This window comes from Rattus norvegicus, chromosome 19 (assembly GCF_036323735.1).
Source record: "Rattus norvegicus strain BN/NHsdMcwi chromosome 19, GRCr8, whole genome shotgun sequence".
Lineage (NCBI taxonomy): Eukaryota > Metazoa > Chordata > Mammalia > Rodentia > Muridae > Rattus > Rattus norvegicus.
In genome coordinates, this window is record NC_086037.1 from 57684943 (window position 1) to 57709240 (window position 24298).

Consider the following 24298-nt stretch of genomic DNA (forward strand, 5'->3'; position numbering starts at 1 on the left):
CAGCCAGAGGCAGGAGAAGCACATTTACCGTGTGAAAGTCTCCTTGGTTTTTACTTTTGCAAACAAGGACACTAAGAGTTAGCAAGTGTCACTGTGGCAAGCTGACGGTATCGGGTGGAACAGGCAAGAATGCAGATCTTGGTCCTTTTTTTCCTTGCAGCCTGAAGCCTTTCCCCCACTTTGATCAGAGCCCTGGTCCATGTCTCTTCTTGTTACCCAAATCAGGTGTAGCCGTCAAGAAAACCAAGCACACTGCTGAATCAGTAGCTTGCAAATGTGTGACTTAGAAAACTAATATAAGTTTGAAATCACTGTGAAGGAAACGATTCCAAGTGGATTAAAATAAGTCTAAGCATTACAAGCTAACTGACAGAAGCGAGGAAACAAAAATCTGTATTTCCAATGGATAGTGTCTTAAGTCCCATTAAAGACCGAAACGCCTTTGCCAATTGAGCATACGAAATTTAATTTAAAAATAGAATTAAATAAATCCTTGGGGGATGTACCTGTTTGGTGGAACGTAGTTTTATTTCATTCTAAACTCACTGTGTTTTCTATAATGAAATAGTTTTATGTTTAAGAAGTTTCTCTTTATCAAACATTACATTGTAAAGAAGATTGCTTCAGTGGTGGCTTTCAAACCCTTGACAAATGGAAATTCTGTGCTGTCAACTCTCCATTTCCTGCTATACTGTTGGGGATTTCTGGGACGGAATCTCTGCTTTTTTAACAAGCAGCTTAGTGTGATTTTTATCATAATGATGTGGGGATCTCAGGGTTTCTTTGAGGAAAGAGGAGTCTTTCTGGGGGAGATTGAATTCCCCAAAATTGATGGCTTTCAAAGCTGTCCCAAGCCTAGGGGCTTTCAGGTTCTGCCAAATTCAAAGAAAGAGATGCTTGGATGGTGTGGGAGTTTTAGGGTGAAGTCTTTCACAGATTCATAGGTGCAAGCTTAGAAGAGAGAACGAGAGAGCCAAGCTGTATGAGCTAGGCATGAAGGTCAGGCACAGGGCAGGGAAGAGAGCTTTAGACACAGAAAACAAAGCTCAAAGTACCAGAGACAGCACAGGTTGGTTCTGCCAACATCTGAAAGAAAAAGCCAGAAGAAAAAAGAAAGCTAGGCTTTTTGAGTCAGGGTAGAGAAATCTGAGCAGTCCCAACAGAACCTCACCGTGGTTCATAGGGATTGGTACTAATGGGTGGGAATTCTGGGAAGGAAACATGTATTATCCCATTAAAGGGATCATCATTCCCCCTCTTTCTTACCATGACTTAATAAAAACCTCTCTTCTTGAGGGATAGGGTCTTGTTCAGGTTGTTGAGCTTCCCAACCAGATAAACTCTTAAGGGAGGGGGCTTCCATTTTGTGGGCTAGGAGACAACAACTTACGCTCAATGCTCAATGGGCACTCAATGCTACTATAACAATGAGACAACCGTGCCAGGTCTTACAGAAATAGCTCGATTATTTTTACCTTAGGGAATCTCAGAGTCAGAAGCTTCTTAGTAGCCATTGGGGTTAACAGGGAAGCAGCCGTGCAAGCACCAAGGCTGTTAGCTCGCCCTGCTTTTCTTCTCTTCTGCTTTCCAGAACACAGAACTCCCTACTTGCTCTTTCCAGTCCTTCCCTCATCCATCACTCGCAGCTATTAAACATGAGGCAACCACAGCTTTGCAACTCTGTTGCTTAAACAGCAGGATTTTTTTATACTGTTATCACCCTAAAAAATAGCAGTCAGCCTCAGGTAAATCAACGCCTTAATTACTCAGTAGCTTTATTTACAATTCATAGTATTAGAAATCTCTTCAGGGAGAGACACGGGCAAACTCAAATTACCATTCTATTTTTTTTTAGACTCCATAGATTTTTCTGCCTGTTTCAGCAATCTCTTCTTCTTCATTGCCCCTCATTCCCTTACTCCATAACTCTTGTTGCATTTAGTAAGAAATAATTTTTTTTTGGAAATAAAAAGCACGGCCCTAAAACAGACACGAAGGTAAACACTTGAAAGCAGAGTTTAGAGATTTCCTTGAGTGTGTTATTAACGGAGAGATGGGTTCTCTGCTAGAGCCAGTTCAAAGGAGAAATAAAATAACAAACACGTGCACATATTAGGACTATTAATATGCTTGTGTAAAGTGAGGCCAAGCTGTCGTCTTCGGCTGCTGCTGCAAGGGAGGCCAGTCAATAGACTGTCAATCAAATGGTAGTCGCTTGTCTGGCGGCAGGAATTCCTAACAACTTGGAAAGAAACAATGTTATTCTTTCTAAGAGAGCCAGAGAAGCTGACAACAGCTCCAAGTGCAACAGTGGAACAATTAAAACAACACACGGAAGGACGACGAGGTGGAAAGACCTCCCAATGTAGGTTTGTCTTTGTGACATTTGCAAGTTACGAAGAGTAAATCAATCCTGCTAGAGAGATTTAAAGGCTTGTCTACTGCCCGCCCTCTGGGGTAATTAAAATTTAAGGATTTGCAACTTCCCTGCTACAGATTGGTTACATTCCAGAGCCACAGTCCTTCTCACTTTAGAGAGGGGGGCGGGGAGAGTCATCCTGTAGAAGACCTCATTAGTCCGGGGCCCTGTCTTGTGATTCTGCTGCATCTGGCACTCCCTGTCATGGCTTGTGAGAAACTGGGATGTGAGGAACTTCAGCTGCTAAGGTTCCCTGTGAGAAATGGTTCCCAGTGAGTACTTCCGGATCAGTTAGGACAGAAAGGTAGATAAGTAAAGGATAGTAGTAAAAGACAGAGTTCTAGTACTTGGTAGATAGTATAGGTCATAGATGGATAGATGGTAAATGAATGTGTAATTATATCTATCTATCTATGTGTGTGTTAGATTATAAATGGATAGATAGTTGATAGGTACATAGATGATGGATATGCATTATATACTATGAGTGAGTAGATATGTAGATGAAAGATTATAGATGAATGTCTAGGTGATGGGTAGAGGATAGGTAGATGATATATGGATAGATGATAGACAAGGATGAATGGATGATAGATTGTAGATGAGTGGATAGATAAGTAGACAAATGGATAAATATATAATATCCAGATTTATGATGGATAGGTAAATGATAGATGGATAAGCTTTAGAAAGATGATAGGTTATAGGTAAATTGATAGATACATAGACGGTAGATGTGTAGCTGATAGATGGATACATGATAGGCAAAAGATAGATAGGTAATAGATACATTGATTATAAATTATAGACAAATATGTAGATGATTGATAGTATATAGATGAAAGATAAAACATGATTGGTAGATAAATGATGGGTGGATAGATCATAGGTAGATGAAGGATGAAGGTAGCTATCTTTATATGTTACAGAATAACTTGATGGCTTGCAAGAAGTGTGCATCATAGACACAGTTCCATACTTCATGGCAGGTCACTATCCTCCCTGTTGTCTATAGCTTAGAGAGTTATGAAACCGTTCAATGACACTGGAAGTTTCAGAGACACCAGAGATGGCAATGAGATGACCTCCTGGGCCATGCTCTAACCTAGGCACCACGACATTTCTAGTCATCTTATTTGATGATTTCCTCATTTCTGTAGCACATGCCCTCTGCCTGTGCCAAGCTGTGCCTTGGTGACATCCACGGGAAATAACATCAATGATCTCAAACTGAGGTTGACCAGTAAAATAAATTACTGTGGATCATGTGTTCCTTTTGTTTTCTGATGATTACGTCTAAAGCCACACCAGAAACCTCAGCTACTGTAATCATGTCTGAGCATTCAGGAAAGTGACACAAAGCTGTTACTAAACCCTACTCAGGTGATTCCAGACATGGCTTCAGGAGCACTCCCTTCCATTGTTGAAAATCTCAAACAATTTCCTGTCTGCCTTGCCTTAGAGATCTACATGGGCTGTTAAGAGCAACTTCCCATTAGCTGCACACACAGTAGCATTTTGTATCAGAAAATAAAATTGCTTATGGAACTTCTGCTAAGGTCTGTCTACTTCAGTATTTCCAGAAACATTTCTGTGAGCTGCCATTGAATAGCGGCCGTGCGTGATGGCTTTAACCTTTTCAGAAGAAGGAAGTTGAACTGTAAGGAGGTCCCTCTTAATGTGACCCAAAAGGCCCAGAGACAAAGGCTCCAAGCAGGTTCATTGTTTTGCTCTTCTGGAAGCTACTCGGCCAGAGTTAAGCCTCTTCATGTGCAGCAGCAGATTCACCCCAAGGAAAGGCCACTGGTTCTGGTGAACAATAAGAGTCAGGCTGACAAAGCCCAGGGTGACTGGGGCCTCCTGGTAATAATAACCTTAAACTTCCAACAGCTATGGTTGAGTCAGCAAAAACTATAGGATTCTTGACCCAGCCTATTGACTGCTCCTGCCAATTCAAGCTTGGAAGTGGAAGCTTAGATTTTTTTTTTAACTGTACTTTCTGAAGGGCACAGACACACACCAGGTTTCCAGCTCTACCTGATGACCTCAACCCTGTTCTGCAGGCCACCCATAATTAATTTTATTAGCTTGTATGCTATTACCTTCTGGAGAGAAGCATCCTGCTGATTACATCCTATGCTAAGCTGAAACTTAAAGAAAAAAATGAAGGTGCCAGCTGTCATTTCACAGAAAACCATAATCCATAAACAGAAGGCAGTGAACATTGAACTTTTCCTGTCTCGTTTACCCATCTCTCTCTCTCTCTTTCTCTCTCTCCCTCTCTGTCTCATCACAGGGGTGATGGAGTCAAACTTGACCCCCCCATCTTGTTTCAGTTTTTGATTCTTGTGGCTGTATTAGCTAAATAGAGGAGACTATTCTATAATTTATTACTCCTTCCCCCTTGGCAAATTCATCAACTCACAACTGCCTATAATTGAAATTCCATGGCACCTGATGCCCTCCTCTGGCCTTCAAGGGTGCATATAGTCATTGTACATCCCTACACTCATACACACACACACACACACACACACACACACACACACACACGCACATACACTCACACACACACTCACACTCACACACATACACACACACACTCACACACATATACACACACAAACACACACACACTCACACACATACACTCACACACACAAGCACACACACACTCACACACACATATACACACACAAACACACAAACACGTACATATAAACACATACACACAAACACATGCACAATTTTTTAGGAAAAGATATATAATCATATTGACTAAAGAGAGATTAGAAATTTGACTTCATTATTGCTGGTAATGTGAATCATTTTAAAAGTAAACAATTTCACTTTTATATCACATAATCTAATTATATTATTTGACTAATTATATGCACTTTGCCTCCCATCATAATTCGTAATTCTACATGTATAAAACAAATATTTTACATTTAGGACTTGTACCACTGTTTCTTTCTTGAAGAAAAATGTATCTTTCAAAAGCTAGACTATTAGCTTTTACTACAAGAATGTAATTACAAAAGTTCAATAATTATGATTTTTTTCCAATAACGTTTTCATAAATATTGCTGTGAATAAACAATATAAAACAAACAAAATCATGGCAAATGCATGATATTAGCATACGTTTCAGGGAAGAGAGATATAATTCATTATAATTTTAAAAACTCGAGAGTCCATTTGTGTTGATTTTGCCTCTCAGAGAGATTTGATGACTAGAAAAGAAAATTCAACTCAGAGAGAAGATGATTTTGATTTTCTTTATTTATTTTAACTTTTGCAGACTAGTGATGGTCTCCTCTCTTTCTTCCCCCATTTCTGCCTACAAGAAACGGCATGGACCGTCATACACCACAACGGCTCCGACTTAATGAGAGTCAGGAACGCTCATTCTGAGAACGTGCACACTGGGGTTTTTGAGTACGTGGCCAGCATGGGACAGCTCCAGGCCTCCATTAACCGGGCGGAGCACTGCCAACAGGAGCTCGTGTATTACTGCAAGAAGTCACGGCTCGTTAATCAGCAAGGTGAGTAAACTGAGGCACCTCACACGCTTTCCCGGCTGTACCCCGTGCTCGCCCAACTACATCCTGAGGGTTTTAATCTCACAAAGGCGCTGACTTCTGCCCACTTAGCAAACATGTCACAGCCTGGGAGTCTCATGGACGCTTTTGCCTGGAGAAAAGCACAAGGTCAATTTACATCGAACTTTGTTCAAAGCCCTGATTGCTTTCTGACTCTCCTCCTGGCCTTAGTCGGATAACTGTGCAGTAAAGGCTTCATTCTGATGCTGGATGAAGGGAGGCCTTTATCCCTATAAAGAGCAAGTGGCACATCCGGTTTATTTTATCAAGGACTAGAGCTAACACAAATGTGACTTAGTTTTCTCAGAGTAAGCCTTTTGTACATGAACTCTTGACAGCTAGCCTCTAGGTACAGCCGAAAATTCAGAAAAGCTGCTAGAAAAGGTGGGTTCAGGAGCTCGAGCAGAAACCAGAAAATCAAGCAAGTTCGTACGTCCTCGAAAGAACCAGTCTTGGTTCTGTCTGGGTTTCACCCTTTCTCTTTTAGAACGGTTCATGGTGCTAGAGTAGTACAGGCATTGGACCAGTTGCCGTAGAATAGACTTTAATGAAGTGCTTTGAAGCAAGCCGAATGGTGTTCTCATCAACACATCTTCCAATTGTCTAATATACAGATCTTCACGGAGAAAACCAGCCTATAAGAAACCTTGCTTTACACTTAGATGTCTTCTCTTTAAAATGTTTGACTGCCTTCTTCTGCTCATTTGTGTGACACAAACTGTTCTTCTTGGACAAGGATGACACGTCCCAGACCCCCTGTTCTTGTAATAATTAATCTCAATTGGGGGTTTCCACCCTGCCTTTGATCATTCAGTTCCCAGGTTAAAGACACATAACCTTTATATTAATAATAAGCCTCAAAGCACTAGAGCTGGGCAGGTTATCTGCCTACTGTACTAGTCTGCCTACTTCCCTCTCTACAACCCCATGTTGTAACTGGCCATGTTCCATCGGGGCAGCTCTTAACTTCAGTTGGTCAGCCCTCACGGCCATATTTTCATGCCCCACCTACCCTATGGCGTCTTCTCTCTCCACCTTTTTCTTCTTCCTCATAGTCTTTACCTGATACCCCAAGCCTGGGAATGGAAACCCCACCTAACTCACTTCTGCCCAGCTATAGGCTGTCAGCATCTTTATTCAACCAATAGTTTTAAATTAAGGAGCAAGGTCACTTGGCCTAGATAGGTGAGGATTCTCTCATCCCTGTCCCTGAGGAAACCAGGGCCAGCATTGAGCATTACAGTACATAGCAGCAGACCACACCTCAACAGCCCACCTTGTGTATCCAACCTGTATACCGTTCTACAGCACAGCTGTAATGCTGGGGTGTTGTTCTTGAGAAATTAGGGTTCTAAGGCCTTTGCTCCACAAAGTCTCCATGTTTACTCTTGTTTCTAATCCAAGCATGGGCTTCGGTCGTAGATGGGCCATTAAGAAGACATTTTTAAATGTAGTTCGTGCAACCATCACACGGCATGTGGAGCAGTCATGCAAATGTTAGCATAGTTGGACTAGCATGAGATGGCTCCCTCTTCCCTTTCCAGTTAGACTTCTTTCCTATTTACTCTCTGCCCATTTGGTGTAGGAATATCCTCTCTAAAATATGCAAGTTCCCATCTCCTTTTCCTCTTTTCCATAACTTTCTTATTTAGTATTTTATTCACCCAACTACTGTCCTGCTGGTTTCCACTCACATCTCATATCCTAAAAATCCAACTCTATGGATGAAGGCCACAACACCGTGAAAATTATGAGATGTCCTTGCATGCAAGTTCCTGTTTTAGGGCTCTCATTGAATAGATATTGGACTGAGGGGCATGAAGCTTTGATTCATCAAGAAATAACGTCTATGGAAAGGTGCCACCAGTAAAGACAGCATCTTGATAGAACAGCATACCCGAGCTGACCAACTCAAACCGAACCCTTCATCCTCAGACATTCTTTGTAATTATGGTGAAAATACACAGCCTAGAAGGATAGAGATCGTTTGTTTTGCTGAACATTTATGTTATTTTACATTGCATAATGTTCTGTGAGTTTATTCTCACCAGACACAGCAGGATTTCCTTCTGTTTTTGTTTTTTAAATCGGATAATTCCATTGTGCATATAGCCCATTTTCTTGGTCTACTCCAGGCCACCATCAGTGGACAATTAGTTTGCTTGTGTATCTTGGGTATCATGAATAATGCTGTAGTGGTAAGGAGAACTTCTTTGGGGTGGTAGGAGCCATTATGTAGAGCAAAATTGGCCAAACATAAGAGCACAAATGCTATATCCTTGTATTTGTATATAGAACCCTAAAAGGAGGAATTAATAGAAACAGAGAATGGGAAATGGATACTGAAGAACGAGGGGACCTGGATGGGTCCTGGCCATAGGATGAGTAAACAGTTGGGCTCCTAAGGTACGACGTTAACAACATCATATTTTATACTTGAAATTCACTAGGAGAAAAGTTCTTTTCAGCACACGCACAAAGACTCCCACGCCTATCTACATGAGGTGATAGGATGGTACCCATCAGTTCCCAATGTATCATGATGTAGATATTGAATCGGTACGATTTTCATTCACTAACCCAATAAATCTGAACACTAAAACATAAGAGAAGAAAATCATCAAAATCGCAAATGAGTCACATGCTAGTAAAGCCAACTGAGGGGGTCTCCAAGGTGATAAAATCAGAGGACGGAGCAAGAAGGGCTTCTACACCTTTGGCAGAAGCAAAGCCTTCCAAGGTACTGAAGCCAAGCTCAGGTCCACTCTATCTGTATTAGCTATCCTTCCAATTTCTGTGATAAAATACCTCCAACAAAAGCAAGTTAAAGAAGAGAGTGTTTACTTTGACTTACAGGTTGAGGGTGTAGTCACAGCAGTGGGAGGTCCTGGTGACAGGGACTTGGGCTGGTTCCCACACAGGAAACAGACAGTGATGATGACAGGTGCTCCGCTGGTTTTCTCTATTGTACGAAGTCTAGGACCCAGGCCAGGGAAGAGTGCTAGCTATCTTTATGGTTGGTTTTCTGGTTCAGTTAACCTACTCCACAAAATGCCTGCTAAGCATGCCCAGAAGCTGACTTAATCTGGACACTTCCTAAGAGGCGTGTCTGGAAACGGTCCTTGTAGAGCAGTTTCTCAACCTGTGGGTCATGACCCCTTTGAGGGTTTGAGTGACCTTTTCTAGTTATTATCAGATATTCTGCATATCACATATTTACATTATGATTCATAACAGTAGCACAATGACAGCTATGAAGCAGCAACGAAAATAATTTTATTGTTGAGTCACTCCATTAAAAGGTCACAGCGTTAGGAAGCTTGGGAACAACTGTTCTAGGTGATTCTAGATCCTGCCGACATGATAACCAATATATCAGATTAGTAAAAACAGCACTCAACCCCTGAAAGCTGTGGACCAGGGGGCTATGATGACTGGTGATTGCTAATTAACGTTCTTCTCAGGTTAGTCTTCAAGAGTTTATCTGAGGCGGCAGAACTGAGAAAAGAGAGAACAGTTTAGATGCTGAGGTCCCAATAGGAAAGACAAAGAGATGGAACAGAAAAGCCAGCTTAAACTGGACCTTTGGATCCAAATGACTTAGCAGCTTCTAGCAATGAAGTGGTGTAATGAGTAAGAATTCAGTGGATTTTATGAACAAATGTTTTCAGCGGAGGAGAATTTGTGACTCCACTCATTGGAGGGATGGTTTCGGCAGATACTCAGGGTGATTAAGAGTTTAACTGTGGGGGACACAATGTAACTAGCCTGGTTTTATTTTAATTAAAACATATTCCTTGTGTTTTTAAATATTCATCTATACCATTATTTAAATTATTTAGTTCCTCTGAAAAAGGCTTAGATAGACTCAAATGTACTTGATGTCTTCAAACAGTTAGCTGAGCCTGGTGAAATGACTCAGGTCACAAAGGCAGTTGCCATCAAGCCTGGTGATCTGGATTTTATCCCTGATATCCACCTGTGAAAGAGAACCAACTCCTGAAGCTTCCTCTGACCTCCATACACATACTGGTACACACATACACAAACACAAACACCTACACACAACCCCCACACACAAACTACACATACACATACATACATACAAACACACACACACGCACACACACACATATACACACACATCACACATGCACAACATACATACACAAATACACATACAGCACATACACACAGATCACACATCACACACACACATATACATACACACATAGCACACACATACAAACACACACAACAAGCATACAACATATGCACACAGCACACAAACAATACACATACAATACAGTGATAAATAACATACAACACTTAGCAATTTATCTTTGATAGAGAAGATGAGAAATATAGCTGTAAATCATGACCTCGATCTTAAGAACAAGAATCTATTTTTCCTCTTGGTCTATGAACATATATTTTAAGCAGTATACCTGAATACTAGAAAAGTACCAAGCAAGCTTAACAGTTGGTGAATTGTTAATCAAGTTATAGGTAGAGTATTGATGTTAACAGCTTTATATAATGCAAGCTTCCAAATTTCTGTGGTATTTTTTTCCTCTTAAGCATGGTAGTTGTTTGTCTTAATGGTGGGAAAAACGTGGTCATCATTTCCAGAAGGGCTACTTAAGAGTAGGCTAAAATGAGTATTGTGTTAGTGAGTCGGGTATGTATGAGAAAAGCTGCAGATTCCCAGTGGGAATGGCGGTAGTAACATAAAGGCTTGGAAGTCAGGAGGAAAATGGCCTGTCCTTTGTGGGGACCTGACTGATTGGGCATCGCTTGCATTCTTCTTTTGCTCTGTCTCTAAACACTATGATTCTTTTCCTCGGAACTTTTTTCTCCCCTGAGATAGATTATCTGCATGCCTCACATCCCTTTCTACAAATCCTCCGCTAAATGTTCTGTCTGCTCCTTGCTTGAATGCCTTGGCATTGTGTTTAGTCTTGGCTCTGGGAAGGAGCTGGTAGCTGAACATTTATTGTAGAAAGAGATGCATTTAGCTAGGGGAAACTTATTTTTTTTACTGTAATATTCGCTTCAGGCATGAAGATTTTTCAGTATTATTTTTGTAGTCCTCAAATAAATAGCCAAGCCAGTAAATGGAAGAGAAAATATAGACTTCCCGATAAATCCTAAATCATGACAAAGGAGCGCTATACCATGCCTGATATCTAATAAAGTGCTGGTATATTTTTAGCCAATAAATATATGGAGACGAGTCAGTGCCTTTATATAACACTTCAGAATATTTTGATGGGTGTTTTGGGATTTGGAATCAATTTTATTTTACTATATTAATTGCCACAGTTTATATTTTGATGCCAATTTGTTTTAAAGATTATTTTGTAAAAGTTGCAAGTGGAAACTCTTTCCTGAACAAACACCAGCAGATGGGTTCTATTCAGAGAACAACGTAGTATCCTTTTAAGACTGAAACTAAGTGGTCAGAGAGCAAGCTCAGCAGTGGGGTCCCTTCCTGCAGACCTGTATTTAGTTCCTAGTACCCACATAAATTGGCTTATAGTGAACTGTAACTCTGGTTCGGAAGATCTGATGACCCCTTCTGGGCACTTGCATACAAGGGACAAAATTAAACTCATGCAGGCACAAACACATGCCCATGAACACTAAGTGCACAAAGGATACTTTTCAAGATTATAAAATGCCACTTTTTTTTAAAAAAAATAGACTTACACAAAGTATCTTGTAAAGATAGTTTCTTCCAAAATGCTGTCAATTACTGTTTAGGGCATTATTATACCATGTCAGTCTCTTTCTGTCTATGTTTCTGTTCCTGCCTCTCTCTTGGTGTCTCTGTCTCTTTCTCAATGTATCTCTCTCCCATCTCTGTTTCTTTCCTTCCCTCCCCCCTTACCTTTAACAGTTATGAAGAAAGAACAATGGTCGAAGGTGGAAGCAGGTATCACATCCTTCTGTTTTGTCTTTCAGATGGTAGCCCTCGGAGCTGGTGGGTGGGAAGAACCAATGAGACACAGACCTACTGGGGCGGTTCCTTGCCTATGCCTCAAAAATGCACCTGTGGCTTGGAAGGGAATTGCATCGATGCCCAATATCATTGCAACTGTGATGCCGATCGGAACGAATGGTAATTTTCCAATTAATTACGTTAAGGGTATGCAGCTACATGGATGCTAGACACATTGATTCGAGGGAATAATTAGGCGAAACTATGTTTCAATGATACATGGCACAGTCATTCTAATTCTGCATGTTAGGAGAGAAAACTTCCAGAGGTTATTTTTAATGACAGATCCCATACACTTTGTTTATTTTATTTCTATCATATGAGAAAACATAAATGTCTATGACATCAAAGTTACTATTACCTCCTGTTCTTTTTCATTGTTGATATCAGTATTTCCTACTATTTCTATAATATCATGTACTCAGTTACCTAAGCACATCTCATCAGCCTAAGTTGTAGACTTCAAAAGTACAAGTTTGTAGATTGCAAATACTGTAAATCTGAGCAATTATTTTTGCATGCATTTCTTTTATTATTATTTTTTAAAGGACAAAGCATGCCAGAAAGAACAGTTGTTAGATGGATAATATCTTCAAAATGGGAATCTATAAAAGAAGGGACTTGAAAATATAAAATATTCTTATAAACAGAAAATAAATCCCATGTATGGGTTCTTTTAATCATAAATTTATTATAATTTTTATCTTTTATAATAGACTCTACAGGCATGTTGCTCTTATATATCATTTGTAAATGAATATTTTAAATATTTGTATTCCCATTTCTTTACACTACATGTCTTTTTCATATTATTAAGCAGCTGAACCTGTGTACATTTAATTTTTAAAAATTTACTTTGAGAATTTCATAGCTGTATACAATACAATGTGATGAGACTCATTTCCCCTTCTACCTCCCCTAAATCTCCCTGCACATGCCCTTTTTCCAACTTTAAGTCCTCATCATCTACTTAAAAAAGTATTTCCAGTTAGGGTTGTCCACATATCTCTCACAAGAATGGTTCTTCTTCCCCTAGCAGCTATCAACTGTCAAGAGCTCCTCAGTTAGGGGTGGAGCCTTATGAGTTCCTCAAGGTCCCCATGTGTGTTGTCCCTCAGTCTACACCAGAGTTGTCCTCAGGCTTGCTCTTGTGCAGGTTATTACAGCTGTTGTGAGTGAGTCCGTGAGTCCATTAGTTGTGTCATGTTCAGAACACAATATTTCCCAGCATTCCTCGCTTCCCTCTGGCCTTGCATTGTTTCCTGTTTTCTTAATCTTTCTCATGCAGTATATTTTGATCGCATCCTTGCCTCACTCTCACTCTTCTGCCTCCTTGTCCTTGCTCTTTGAGCCTCAATGGCGAACGTTGGTAATCATATCCCACTTCTGTTACCTGGTCTCAGCACTTCAAAGAATTCGTAATCTGGATTTACGTATGACTGCTGGGATTGTAAGATGTGCATGTGTTTCAGGGGTCAGGTGCTGTTAAGGGAACTCACTATTTGTAGTATGTAAATGATGCTTGTTTGCCTGTCAAGCATCATGGTCACGATAATGCTGTATGTGCTGTGTACATGAGTGTATATAATAAATGCATGTATGCACAAACGTGTACACACATGTAAGGCTCTTAGGACAACATGGAGGAAGAACCTATGTGTAATCATAGAGCTGTGATTAAATTTTTATGTTAATTTTATATGAAGACTGTCCTCTCTCTTACCCAAACTGTACTTTACAGAAGGGGGTAGTCTGAGAGAAGCCAGGGTGAGGGATAAATATGATATTAAAAAAACACTGTATGGTATTCTATAAGAACTAGTGTTTACTCCTTTATTCCCTTTGGATCATAGATTTTTTTAATGTCTGCACAAAACATTGTTCACATACTGAACACTGCAATTTTATGTATGTGAACATGTTATTTGCAATTCTTGGTAGCAACAAAAAGATTAACCTAATCGCATCCTAATATCCACTCAGTTCCTTGACAATACATTGCTAATTAAAACTTGTTTTTTAAAAACAGTTTCAAACTTCTTAAGCTACATTCTACCCATAGGTAAAGAACCTTCCATATAACCATGCTTTCGTGGACTCAGAAAAATATTATAAAAATAAGTATTTAGGGCTCTGCAGAGATGACTCACCTGGTAAGGGCACTTCTTGCCAAGCCTGATGGCCTGACTCCAGTCCCAGAAACCCACTGAGAAGAAAGAACCAATCATTATCCTCTGACTTCACACACACACACACACACACACACACACACACACACAAACACCATGGCATGAATCCCCCTAACTAACTAACTAACTAACTAACTAACCAACTACTAATTAACTACATACGTCACACACATACATATATACATAAATGCAATAAAAATACGTATTTGATACTGCGTGGATGGCTCAGCAGTTAAGAGCTGTTGCTGCTCTTGCAGAGAATCTTAGTACAGTTATTAGACCCACCTCACGGATAATAACTATTTGTTACTCTAGTGCTAGGGGGTATATGCCATCTCTGGCCTTTCAAGTTACCAGGCACACTTGTGATAAACTTAAATACATAAAGCAAACGCCTATGACACAAAATAAAGTAAATTATTATTTTATTATTAAAATATTATTATTATTATTATTATTATTATTATTATTATTATTATTATTATTATAAGGGAAAGCAGTGGAATGGAACATAGACAAGGGCTTTCATGATTGGTTGAAGGAAGAGAACCAAGGTGGACGAGACCTAGATTTAAATTCCTTTTCTTTGTAGATGCTGGTTGCATCTTGCTCTTAGGGGTCTAAACTTCAGAGGAATACCGTGTTATTTTTATATTTGGCATAACATATCAGAGGGCAGAGTTTGGGGATTCCTGAATGACTGGAAATTGAGGTACATGATAATTTCCAGAAAAGAAAGCTAGTTTTTTTTTTTTTTTTTTGGTTCTTTTTTTCGGAGCTGGGGACCGAATCCAGGGCCTTGCGCTTCCTAGGCAAGCGCTCTACCACTGAGCTAAATCCCCAGCCCCAAGAAAGCTAGTTTTGTCGGATCTGCTGAATAACCCCTGTCCTGAGCCTTCAACTGCCTTTCAAAGTGCACGTGACTGGGGGAGAGAATTTAGGACCAAGGAGAGAACCACAGACAGGAAACTGAACAAACAGGGGGGTATTCCCACAGTGACTATTGAGAAAAATATCTGGGCTGCTTACTCTCTGAGATAGGCTTCTAGAATCCTTCCATTTATGGCAGGAGTGGTAAGAGTTCACCTCTTTACTGCAAAGACCATGTCCTCCAATTGAGAGGGAGGGCTTAAAACCCAGAGGGAGGCAGACCTAGGGAACCCTGGGAAGTACAAAACCACAGGCTTTGACTTAAATACCCATGGGAAAAATAAAATGTTAGGGAACAATAAAAACATACCATCTCTTGAGTTATCACCCACTCTACACATTACGGGCATTTCAAGATAGTAAAATTCCATTTAAAATCAAGCCATCGAATGGGGTTATTATAAACAAAGTCTTGGCTACACTCTAAAAATTTACAGGTGAAATCTTTAAAGCTGATATTATCGAAATATTTGAAGCTCTAAAGTTAAGAATAGCCACAGTGAATGAATAGGGAATTTAAAACAAATAAAAGTGAACCACTGTACTAAAGGACAGGGTGTACATTGTAGAATGGCAAATTAACATCTGAAATGAAAATAATCATAGAAAATATTCTGGGATTAAAATAAAACCACCTCCGATGAAAACTCAGCTAAGAAGAAATGAAGAGCACTAGGAAATGTTATAAAATATCCAGTATTCCTTAAATATCAAAATAAAGGCTATTGTTTAGTTGCATTGCAAAGTTTACAGCATGCGTTTAAATTCAATTACCACAATACCTCAAGCAAAGTGTGGGTGTGCATTTCTGTGTGTATAGGGGTGTTAATCTCATGAAAAGCTTGCTATATCGCGTGTTGTTGTGCAATGTAAAATACAAGTAGACTGTTGAAAAGTCATGGATGCATTTTGTAATTCATCAAGGAAGCAGGATACAATAGAGTTTCATCTAAAAAATAGAGAACCTACACATGGATCTAGAAGAATGTGGAGTTGATCCCTAAGTACAGGATAACAACCCCCAAAACCCAAAGTGCGAATAAAACAGGAGGGGGGAAAAAAGAAAAATCACTTTGCCTAAAAATGGAAATACCAGCTGCCAGAAACTGAACCACTGCAGTCAAATACTTGAAAAATTTCTAGCTGACTAAAAAATACAGCCACTGTCCTGATTTTTGTCTGTTTTATAAATAATGATGGGGACATATCATATTTATTTATTTATTTATTTATTTATTTATTTATTTATTTCATTCTTTGGGAATACAAACATACATAGTGTACATTTTGACTATTCTCACCTCTTACCGCTGTCTACTCCTCTCTCCGACAGGTAAGTCCTTCTCCTGTGTTCACTGTCGTTCATTTTGTTTTGGGAGCACTGAGTTTAGTCAGAGCTAGCTGTTTGCCCATGAGTTTGGAATGGCCTGTCGGATCCTCGTGAGCTCAGGAGTGGGATACACAATAAAGACATTGACTACCCCTTCCCTGGAGTCCACCAGTGGCCAGTAGTTGAACATTTCACAGAATGAAAGTGGGGGAAAGGCATCCACTCAAAAGGCCATTGCATTCTAATCCTAACCTATGTTATATTTCTGTAGTCTAGACTTTAATGTCTACAAGAAATACCAACATCTTGCCATATTTTCTGTGATGAGCAATTGGATTTTTTTTTATAAGTGTCCAAACTTAGTAAGGAAGTCTTCATTTAGAAGTGCTGGAAAAAAAATCATTGCTTATTTTAGAATTGTGCTCATCATCGTAATTAAAGGATGTTGTTGCTCCTGTTTATTTTAGGACCAATGACACTGGATTCCTCTCCTATAAAGAACATCTGCCTGTCACTAAGATAGTGATCACGGACACAGGACGGCCCCATTCAGAAGCTGCTTACAAACTGGGGCCTCTGCTCTGCCGGGGAGACAGTAAGTGGCCCCAGTGTGTGAACTTACCAGAAGAGAGTTCTTTTGCTTGTATCGCATGTCATTCAATAACAGGGTTATTGATCAGAATTGTATCAGGAAAGCCCATGAGATGTATTCCTTATATTTTTAATAACATTCATGTATGGATATGGAGGTATGTGAGGTGGATGGAGGAACGTGTGCCCTGGTACGCATGTAGAGGCCAGAAGATAACTTGAGGGAGTCTGTTCTTACCTTGCAACATTGGGTACCAGTGACTGAACTCAGATTGTGAGTCTTGGTAGGAAGTATTTCCCTCACCACCCATCTTTGCTTTCTGAAAGGTAAAAGAGAGAAATTATTGCTTATCCAGATGATTGGTTCATAAATGCATCCTAGCAACCCCAAATTTCTCTGTCTCTTTACCTACTTAGAAAGAATCAGTGCTATACAAAGTGGTTAAGAATTCATGTGTACTTCCGACTGGTAAGCCTGGGGTGAGACGAGAAAATCAATAGAAGCACATGTCAGTTTGATCAAACGTATTCCAACCTTTAATCTCCATTCTTTTTCAGTTCATATGTGTGTGAATTGACTTTCAAACAATTGGTCTTCTGCTCTGTGTATTCATTGTGTAACAATTCTAAAGTGGTTTTAAAATTCAGAAGTGGTTTATGACACACAGACACACACACACACATACACACACACATATACACATACATACATACACCCATAAACACACACATATCTACACATACATACACCCATAAACACACACATATCTACACATACATATACATACACACACACATAAACAACCATACACACAGATATACCCTCACACACATAGACACCACACACACATATACACACACATATACACATACATATATACACACATATATATATATGCATACACCTATACCCTATACACACAGATACACCTCCACACACATACACACTATAGACACATACACACACATATATACATACATATATACACATACATATACATACACACACATATACACCTGTACACACACACACACACACACACACACACACACACACACACACACAGTGGGTGCCCATACCTATCTAAATATTTTTTTTTTGGTCAGGGAGTGAAATGAGTAAAGATTCTTAACTTTTCTCATCAAAGTCAGTTAGCTTAAAAGTAGATGCATCGATTATGCATGCTTTTAGTCTTTCCAGAAATTAAAATGGAAATGGAAATAAATATTTGCTTGCATTAAAAGCACGCCCTAAAATACAATTTTATTGTGGGAGCTCCACAGAACCAGGAAAGATGTGACACTCAGTAGATATAGGGAGATGTGTAGCAAAGTCGCTTCGTTAAAAAGCAAAGACGTTACTGGCCTATAAACATTACATATGCATTCTATAAAACGGTTCTTCACCCGCCATGTCTGGTGTGCATCAGCCCTACCCTTGCCTCAATCCCACAACCATAGGAAGGTGACATAAGGCTGTTCCCTGGAGGGACAAAATTATGAGCATCGAGATGAGGTTGTAAACTCAGGATGTATCCAGAGGAGTACACAGTATTTTGTGGCTACAGAAAAGTGTTCCGTATCACATCACCTGCCCCATCCCTGCATGCTTAGATCAAAACACTGCAGTAGCCTGCTGGCTATGTCTGCTTCTCCCCCTCAGGGTAGCCAGGCCCATTGCACACCAGGCTGGACAGGAGGGAGGGAAGCTTAGCTACCCACTGGTGGATGCAGGCAGGATCCTGATTGAACTGAGTCCATTTAATGGGGGGAGAAAGGGGTATTTATGCTCCTCAAGAAGTACCCAGGGTCTCTGAGGCAACTTTTGTGTGTCTGTGTACAACTGGCCAGGACAGGAGTGTTGGAAGACACTTCATCTAAATACTTGGGGGCTGCAGGGATATGGTAGGGGAGTATGGGTGGGACCTTGTAAGGTCACACAGGGGTGAAGTCTGAGAACTGTCAGGGCAGTAAATTCTCACCAGGGTTAATGGTAGGAGAGCAGGCTTTCTGGTGTCAGGCTGGGAGAAGGGAGATAGGCAACTCCTGCCATCCTGTCTTTGAGGTTTCCAGGGTTGACGTTGTTGGGACTCTTTATTCATATCTCTGGTCCATTATGATGCCACGGTAACTAACCAGGCCTCCTCTCTTACGACATGTGCCACAATCTCTGGCAATCAAGTGTGCTTCCAAGGAGGGCATTACTAATTTAATCTCTTAGGATTCTTTCTTCTTTCCTTCTTTTCTTTCTTTCAAAGAAAGATTTTTGTTTTAAATAAGAAGATTTTAATCACTGTGTGTGTGGATGTGTGTGATTGTGTGTATGTGTGTGTGAATTTGTGTGGTGTGTGTGTGTGTGTGTCTGTGTGTGTGTTGTGCCATATTAATGCTTGCTGCCTGCAGAGACTGGAAGAGAGCTTCAGATCTATTGGAATAGAGTTATCACTTGTGATCAACCAGTTGGATGCTGGTAACTGGACCTGGGTCCTCCACAATACCAATAAGTACTCAACTCTAAGCCATCTGTCCAGCCCCCACCCTTAGAATTACTTTACATAAGATTCTTGCTGAATGTTTAAGCATTCTCTCTCTCTCTCACATACACACACATACACACACATGCACACGCATGCACACGCACACACACGCACACATACCACAGACAGATCTACAGAAATCTACACATATAAACACACTGATTATATACTTTTAATTTTTTTAAAATTGTGTCCTGGAATAAGTATACATTCAGGGAATCTTTCTCTGCCTCCTCCTAGTTGATATTAGCAATAGCTGGAGCTGTGTAGCAGCATCTAGGGGGAGGGGGATGAGTTGCTGACACAAATCTTTCAGCCAGACTGTCATACACCAAAGATTCTGGGATCCATGTGTATATCCTGCTAACACTGGGAAACTAGAAGTTAAATAGTATGATTCAGGGGATACAGAAGAAAGCAATCATATATATATATATATATATATATATATATATATATATATATATATATATATGTGTGTGTGTGTGTGTGTGTGTGTGTGTGTGTGTGTGTGTATGTGTGTGTGTGTCTTGTTTGTAGTATTCTGAGGCCTGCTAATTAACGTGTGATTTGCTAATTTAATTGTCACTAACTACTTGGTCCTCACACCTCCTGTGGTTTGTAGTGTGAAGCTCATTTTCACTGAAGCCTTCCATTAGACAGGTTTTTCACTGCTACAGCAAAATATCTTGACAAGTTATCTGAATTGGGGAGAGTTTTTTCTTGTTTTGCTTTGTTTTCGCTTCTGGTTTCAGGGGTTTCAGTCCATGCTCAATTAGCTGCCTTGCTGTTGTGCTGTGGTGGGGGGGGGGAGAAATTTCAGAAAGGCAAGAGAGAGGTGAGGAGCGACTTTGCTCATCCTGTAGTGGCGAAGAGGACAGGGACAGAGGCACATGCAGAGGCAGAGGCAGAGAGGGGGCAGGAAGAGCAAGGAAAGGCCTGGAGATCAAGTGTATCCTTTAAAGGCTGGCCCTGAGCAGTCTGCTTCCTCCATCTTCGTTCTCCTTCCTTTTCCCCATCTCCAACAACACTATCAAATCATGACCCTACTGATGGATTAATTCATTGATTAAGGCAGAATCCTCCTAATCTATTACCTTCTCCTGAGAGCACAAGGTGAGTTGTAAGCCTAATGACCAGCAATGCGACCATTCATGTAATACCAAGGAAAAACACAGACAGGGGAGGTCTCGAGCCAGGCCTTAAGAAAGAAGGGGGTCAGTTAGAGAAGTAAGTTCCATTAACTAGATGGAGTGTTCAGAATTAGGGGCTTAAGGATAACCCTTAACTTTCTGGTTGGAATAAAACTGGTTCTATCATTCATGGAGACACGATTTTAAAAATTACTTTGGACAGAAAAGCATAGGATTATAAATAAAAGAAAGCAGGATTAAATATTTTTTTCCTCAGAAATTTATCTAGAGTTGCAATTAGAGGTGCTGGAGACCTTAACATGAGGCATCTTGTAGGAGAGAGGACAGGGATGCGGAGAAACATGCAAATAAATTAAAAGTGAGTGAGAACTCTGCTGGCTACTGGCTATGCGACTTGCCCTAATTAATTGATGGCGTCTCTTCTCTCAGATCCTCCTTGTGTTTAGCACTAGTGGGTCTGCAGTTCATGCCACTCGCTAACATTACTGTGGACAGCAGAAGTCACATGTAAAATCTGTAAGATGCTTTTCTCAGAAGCATGATGGCTTGGAATGGCAAAACTGTTTTTTTTTTTTTGTTTTTTTTGGTTTTTTTTTGTTTTTTGGCAGAAGAAAAGCCAGTAAACACCATTATCCTTAATTACTGCGGTGTTAAAACTTTTGCCGTCCACGTGATTATTTATGTTGTTCTTTGAATGACCCAGGTTTTGTGTGTAACAGGTATTCAAGAATCAGTTAGACAATGTGGAAAGCTTGAGGATTGTGACAAAAGCATAAAGCTATGAAACCACCCAGACACTTAAAGCAGATAACATTTCCTTCACCTGATAATAGTTCCCTTTTATACCTCGCCCAAAGTCCTCTCATCTAGAAGCCCTTGGGGGAATAAAAAAGTCTTCTTTTTCTCTTACTGTGGTTTTGACTTTTCCAGGACCCCTTAACAATGAAATCATTCAAAACTGTTTTCCATTACATATGGATTCTTTAACTTTACACACTGCCCTTGATTCATACATGTGCTTGTATGTACCCATAACTCACCCCCTTTGAAATTTAAGAGCTATCCTATGGCTAGATTATAGTGAGTGGATACACAGCCATTCACTAGTTCATGCAGTACTTGGCCATTTCCGGCTTTAGAAGACTATTAATAAAGCCAATATAGAGTTATGCCTGCAAGTTTTTGATTTTTATCTAAGCAACATCCTAAGAGGGCGATTACTCATTCATGTGGTGTGTGGAAGGTATGACTAACTTTGTATGATGCAGCAGAGGGCCCAGCCAGTGACATCGTACCTCACGTGTCAAATTCATCAAAGGACAAAGAGTTTAGCATCATCGTAACTCTTAGGTTTTCCAGGAGGGTTGTAGAATCTTTAAAAAAGCAAAGTGTGTGTGTGTGTGTGTGTGTGTGTGTGTGTGTGTGTGTGTGTGTGTGTATGTGTGTGTATGTGTGTGTGTGTATGTGTGTGTGTGTGTGTGTGTGTGAGAGAGAGAGAGAGAGAGAGACAGAGAGAGAGAGAGAGAGAGAGTCTGTCTGTCTGTCGGCCTCTGTATGTATGTGTGTGTTTGTGTGTGATCTGCCTTCCTGTCTGTCTGTGTGCGTGTGTGCATGTCGTGTGTGCGTGTCTGTGTCTCTCTCTATGTGTTTGCCTGCCTTTCTCTCTATGTGCATGTGTGTGTGTTTAAAGGTCAGTGGATATCTGTGCCAAGCTGCACCTTTCACCTTGTTGGAGGTAGAGTCTTTTATTGTTCTCTAATGAGTAAGCCAAGAAAGCTGGCTTGCAGGTCGAGAGGAATTCTATCATCTCTGCTTCTCAGCCCACAGTGGGAGCACTGGAGGCGACAGAGGCGTGTTCTTACACCCGCCCTCAGATGGGTTCTGTGGATCTGAATTCACACCTGGATGCTAAGGCCTTTATTTACTGAACCTTTGCCTTAGCCCTCGACTCTAAAGTCTTGCTGAATATATGCCAGGGTTTCCTTTACTTCAGAAGCAAAAAGGTTGAGGGAAATAATAAAAGGCCAAGATCCAAGTTTACCTGTGGGAAGAGAGAGCCGAGAAATGCTCAACCTTGTGCTTTTGTGTCTCCTCAGTCTCCCAGGAGCTGGGGAATGTCTTTGAATTTGTCATACCATTGACAGTCTGTAGACCAACAGCTCTGACATCAGCAGACATGTATACCAGCGCCCTGTAGCTCATTCCCATAGACTCTCATTCACAAGGTGGTGGGTGGGTAGAGCTTTTTCTAACTTCCTTCTGGAAGCTTCCGGTCTATGGTTCTGTCTGTACAGTATTGCCCTAGGCCAGTACGGTTTATAGTATGGTGCTCTGCTGGCAACTCTATGTCGCAGTCAATGATGAGGTTAGTACCGGATGCAGAGTACGCTTTTAGAATGATTTATGTCAATTGGGCAGAGACATTTTATGTCTGTTGAGCAGAGCAGTCATAAAAAATGGACAGGAGATGGTTTTTTTGTGCTATTGTTTTTCTCGTTCTGTTTTTCTAGCAATTTATTTTTATTGTAGTCATACAAAAGCATCGGTGCATGATGGATTAGGGGAGAAAAATCTGAAAGAAAGGCAAGCGTGTTTCCTAAAGATAGCTTAAGAATCCCAGCCAGAAGCCAGCAACTGGCTTCGGTCTCAGGTAGTTCCAACCCAGAGCTCGAATATTCCAGGGGTCCTTGCAAAAATCTTCAGAACTCCTCCTAAATTTTTAGGAGGCAAAACATAAATCAGGTATGATGCACGATTTGGGACATGCAACACAAAGGCATCATAGCTGCATTCTGCAGCCATGTGTTGCCTCTACCGAAAAAGAACCTTCTGGAACCACTTTGCCATTCAGCTCCCTTTCCTTCCTCCACAATCTCATTGTCATGCAAATAAACCCCAACGCCTTTCTTCTTTACTAGACTCTTTAAACACTCAGATTTAAACCTTTCTTTTAAAAAATTATTCTATTTTATTTTTATTTTTTACTTATTTACTTTACATCCTACTCACTGCCCCCTTCCTGGTCAGCCCCTCCCACAGTCCTTTCCCCACCTCCCCTTTCCCTTCTCCTCTGAGGGGGTTGGGTCCCTGCTAGGCATCCTCCCACTCTGGATCATCAAAGTCTATGGGAGACTAGGTGCTTTCTCTTGAGCTGAGGTCAGACAAGGCAGCCCAGCTAGAACATATCCCACTTACAGGCAACTGCTTCTGGAATATTCTTGATGAAGCTTTTCTCCCAGCTCTCTTGAGGACACAGACTTCCTGCCCTCTGTTGAGACAAATGTTGAATACATTACTACGACTTATTTCTCCTACAGCCTTTGATTCTGTTTGAGTGCTTAAGAGTGAGGTCCATTGCTCGTTTATTTTTGTGTCCCTGGTACCCAATACTTGACTATGGCATGAAAGGTAATCAATAAGTAGCAGTTTGTAGAGGAAGGAAAGCGATCCATCACACACATCTAGAGAAATCTGTCCATGGTATGGGGATTATCGGTAAGAAACAAAGAGTGAGCTATGAGTTGTATAAGCGATTGAAT

The 24298-nt window shown here is 40.5% G+C and overlaps 1 protein-coding gene across 3 annotated transcripts in view; it reads left to right on the forward strand.

The window, feature by feature from the left end:
- Cntnap4 (contactin associated protein family member 4) overlaps positions 1-24298 on the forward strand; it is a 287727-nt gene that overhangs the window by 207496 nt on the left and 55933 nt on the right. For 2 of the 3 annotated variants that reach the window (XM_063278059.1, NM_001107432.1), the window contains 3 exons: positions 5770-5967; positions 11992-12148; positions 16945-17072. In XM_063278059.1, coding sequence (XP_063134129.1) covers positions 5770-5967; positions 11992-12148; positions 16945-17072 — 483 coding nt within the window. Of the gene's footprint in view, positions 1-5723; positions 5968-11991; positions 12149-16944; positions 17073-24298 lie in introns of all 3 variants that reach the window. The other variant, XM_039097771.2, reaches the window with a different exon arrangement.